We start from the raw sequence: 3160 nt of genomic DNA on the forward strand, positions 1-3160 counted from the left end.
TGTGTGTGTGTGTGTGTGTGTGTGTGTGTGTGTGTGTGTGTGTGTGCGTGCGCGTGTGTCAGTTCTAAAAAGTCTTACTTTGCACTAATGTCGTTTTTGAATTCCTTTGTAATAATGAGACGACTGAGTTTTAATCTATGTTTTTCAGTAAAAGTGCCTGAGTCGAAGGCCTCTCTGATCCCTGCACTGTTAACTGCGTCGTCATCAATATATTCATTGACTGACTGAAATAAAATACAAATTGTTAGGTAGGTTTGAGCACTTTTCTGGGGTAAATAATCTCATACATTTTTTAAGTTTCTTTTGCACTGGACGACGGGAGTTTGCTCTTCAGATGTTTTTTCAATATCGATAATAATAATATCTGCAGAGTTTGCCTGCTGTTGTGATGTCGATGGTATTATTAAATCGAGATCTTTGATTTCGATAGGCAATTCCAATGTTGCGTGTCGTTCAAAAAGATCTTTCGCATCAGGCATGCATATTTCATTTCCCATCACCAGGTTCGTTGGCAAAGATTCTATGTCGGTACTAGTATTTATAGCAATCTGTAATAAATTAAGTATCAGAATCTATGTGGATATGAACCATCATCATAAAATACAATATACAATAGAACTAACATGCATAAAATGAAAAGTATTTATACTTTGCTGGGAAAATTAGTACATGCTAGATGCTTTATCGTCATGAAACCTCTAATATGAGCATGTGTAGGTAATATACAATACAGAGGATTAAAGGAATAGTATAGTGTTAAAATAGAAGTTCATGCAGGCTTAATACTCTCTGTCACTATTGGATATAAAAATGTAGGAGCATAAATTTTCAGTAATACCGCGTTTTTATTTCTGGATTGCCACTCTTGTAACTTTGACCAAAACTTTATTCTAGGGCCAGCTTTGGAGATTAATGAAACTACATCTTCATGAGTCATCACCTTCATCGCATCCATATTAACCTCATTCTCTGTCAGAAATTATTTAATAAGTAAGAAGATACAAGCAATAAGGTATAAGATTTAAACAGTTTACAATAATATTTTTTATGAAATCTTATCACTTACAAGTACCTGTGATTTCTTGATAAATGTAAAAAAAAGAAGTGTAGCATTACATGTGTTATCTAATAAGAAGAGGACTAAAGTGTACACACGGATTTCGTCCAATTATGTTAACTTTAAATTAAATATGTAACTTCAAATACACTTCTCACAAAAATTAAAGGAACACTAAATTTATCTTTAAAAATAGGTAAAATTCAAACAGCTGTAACTTTGTTAAAAATAAACAATTTAAATTTAAAAAAAGGATTTTAAAGCTTAAAATCTCTACTTTCAAAACGTTACTATTGGTTTTTAGTTTCTGTGAGTTTGATAATTTTTACATATAAAAAACTACGAGCTGGACAAAATAGAAAATTTTTCTCTTATTTTGTGGTATCCACGATAACTTAATAACAAAAAATCGTAGAAACAGTTTTAAAAAAAGATTTTGCAAGAAAAATTTCAAGCTTTCACGTTAAGAAGTCGAAAATTTTCACAGATTTTTTTTTGCACGTGACAGGCCTACAAAGTGAGAGAAAAATTTTCTATTTTGTCCAACTCGTAGTTTTTTATATGTAAAAATTATCAAATTTACAGAAACTAAAAGATAATGGTAACCTTTCAAAAATAGAGATTTCAAGCTTCAAAATCCTTTTTTTTAATTTAAATTTTGTTTATTTTTAACAAAGTTACAGTTGCTTAAATTTTGCCTATTTTTAAAGATAAATTTAGTGTTTCTTTAATTTTTGTGAGAAGTGTAGTACAGTCATGGACAAGTGGCAACAATAATAAGCCAAATATACAATGTGCTCTTTGCTTCTTGTTTTGTGTTCTAAACATCTTTGCGATTATCTTTGTCGTCCAAGATAAAAATTGACCAACTTTAGAAGAGACAAGAAACATCACGTTACGCAACGGAATTGCGAAATACGAGATAATCGCAAAGAAGTTAAGAGCAGAAAACAGGAAGCAAAGAGCACATTGTAGATTTAGCTAGTGCAAGGATGCGAACGCAGACGTTGGCTGGATAAGTCTATTATATAGGTTATTATGTGCGCCATGCACGGAAAAAATAAATGGAAATTTCACACGATGCAGACAATTCACGCTTTGCAAAACTTGATAATTAAAAATCTAATTTAATAGTATAAATGCAACAGAACTTACCTTCAAATATTGAGACAAATTTCTCAAATCCCCAATTTTTCAATAAATCCGCCACACTTTCTTCCATCATTGCACTGCGACGACGGTGAAGACGGTGACGATGACGATGACGACGACGAAGATTCGCGCGGTCGATGCACTTGTGTAAAAAGTCTTCGATTACGGCGAAGCAACCGGCGATCGCGGGACAGTGATCACGACGATGATGATGACGGTGACGATGACGGCGCGCTGGAGAACGTCGCATGCTCATAATTCACCTCAGCGCGATCCGCGGCTATCAAGCCACGACTTCCCCTATTTCTTCCCTCGCGGCCTCGTCCGTCCTTTCGCGGTCGGGACGGCGGCGTACGTATGTGGCGCGTATTCGTGTCCAATATTTATGAAGTCGACCGCCGAGCGCGCGGAAAAAGTCGACGAACCCCTCGGGGCTCGCGAGCGTCGCCGGAATCCGGGACGTAGATTTTCCGCTGGCCGCCGCGTGCTGAAGATTAGGTTAGGTTGATGAAGGACTTCGCGGGTCCGTCGGCGATTCCCGCCGCGCTCCCGTTCTCCAAGATACCTCACACACTGATACCGCGAACACGCGGGACACGACCGAGAAACTCACTGCCGAAGGGTTTACTGCAACAGTACAGCAATATCAATTCGAAGCCATTGTGCAGAGCGAGGAAATTTCGGCGGGAAGGGGGATCTCAGCGGCGCGGGGATTCCCTGGCCCTGTACCCCCGCGCAAGCACCATGGCTTCGAATTAGCATTACTATACTACTTACCGCTCGCGTTTCACCGCGACCGATACCCGCACACGACGTCGATGAGAAAAATCGTCAACGACGACGCAACGACATCCGTACGTTAGCACGTTCAGTCTTCGACTGCAGTGCAGCCATGCTTTTTAATTCACCAAGAACTTGGTAAAACTAGCTACGGTCATTGGTTGTGAGAAC

The 3160-nt window shown here is 38.4% G+C and overlaps 1 protein-coding gene across 1 annotated transcript; it reads right to left on the reverse strand.

Annotated features, from left to right (window-relative positions):
* Positions 1 to 78: 78 nt before the first annotated feature.
* Positions 79 to 2792, reverse strand: LOC112451754 (the record flags this gene model as incomplete). Its single annotated transcript, XM_025011580.1, has 4 exons — positions 2213 to 2792; positions 839 to 969; positions 288 to 548; positions 79 to 224 (listed from the first exon to the last, which is right to left on the reverse strand). Coding segments are annotated over exons 1-4 (791 nt in total), but the record flags the coding sequence as incomplete, so codon positions are not given.
* Between the last annotated feature and the right edge of the window lie 368 nt (positions 2793 to 3160).

The sequence above is a fragment of the Temnothorax curvispinosus genome, unplaced genomic scaffold (assembly GCF_003070985.1).
Source record: "Temnothorax curvispinosus isolate PA1 unplaced genomic scaffold, ASM307098v1 QBEX01002536.1, whole genome shotgun sequence".
NCBI classification, from domain to species: domain Eukaryota; kingdom Metazoa; phylum Arthropoda; class Insecta; order Hymenoptera; family Formicidae; genus Temnothorax; species Temnothorax curvispinosus.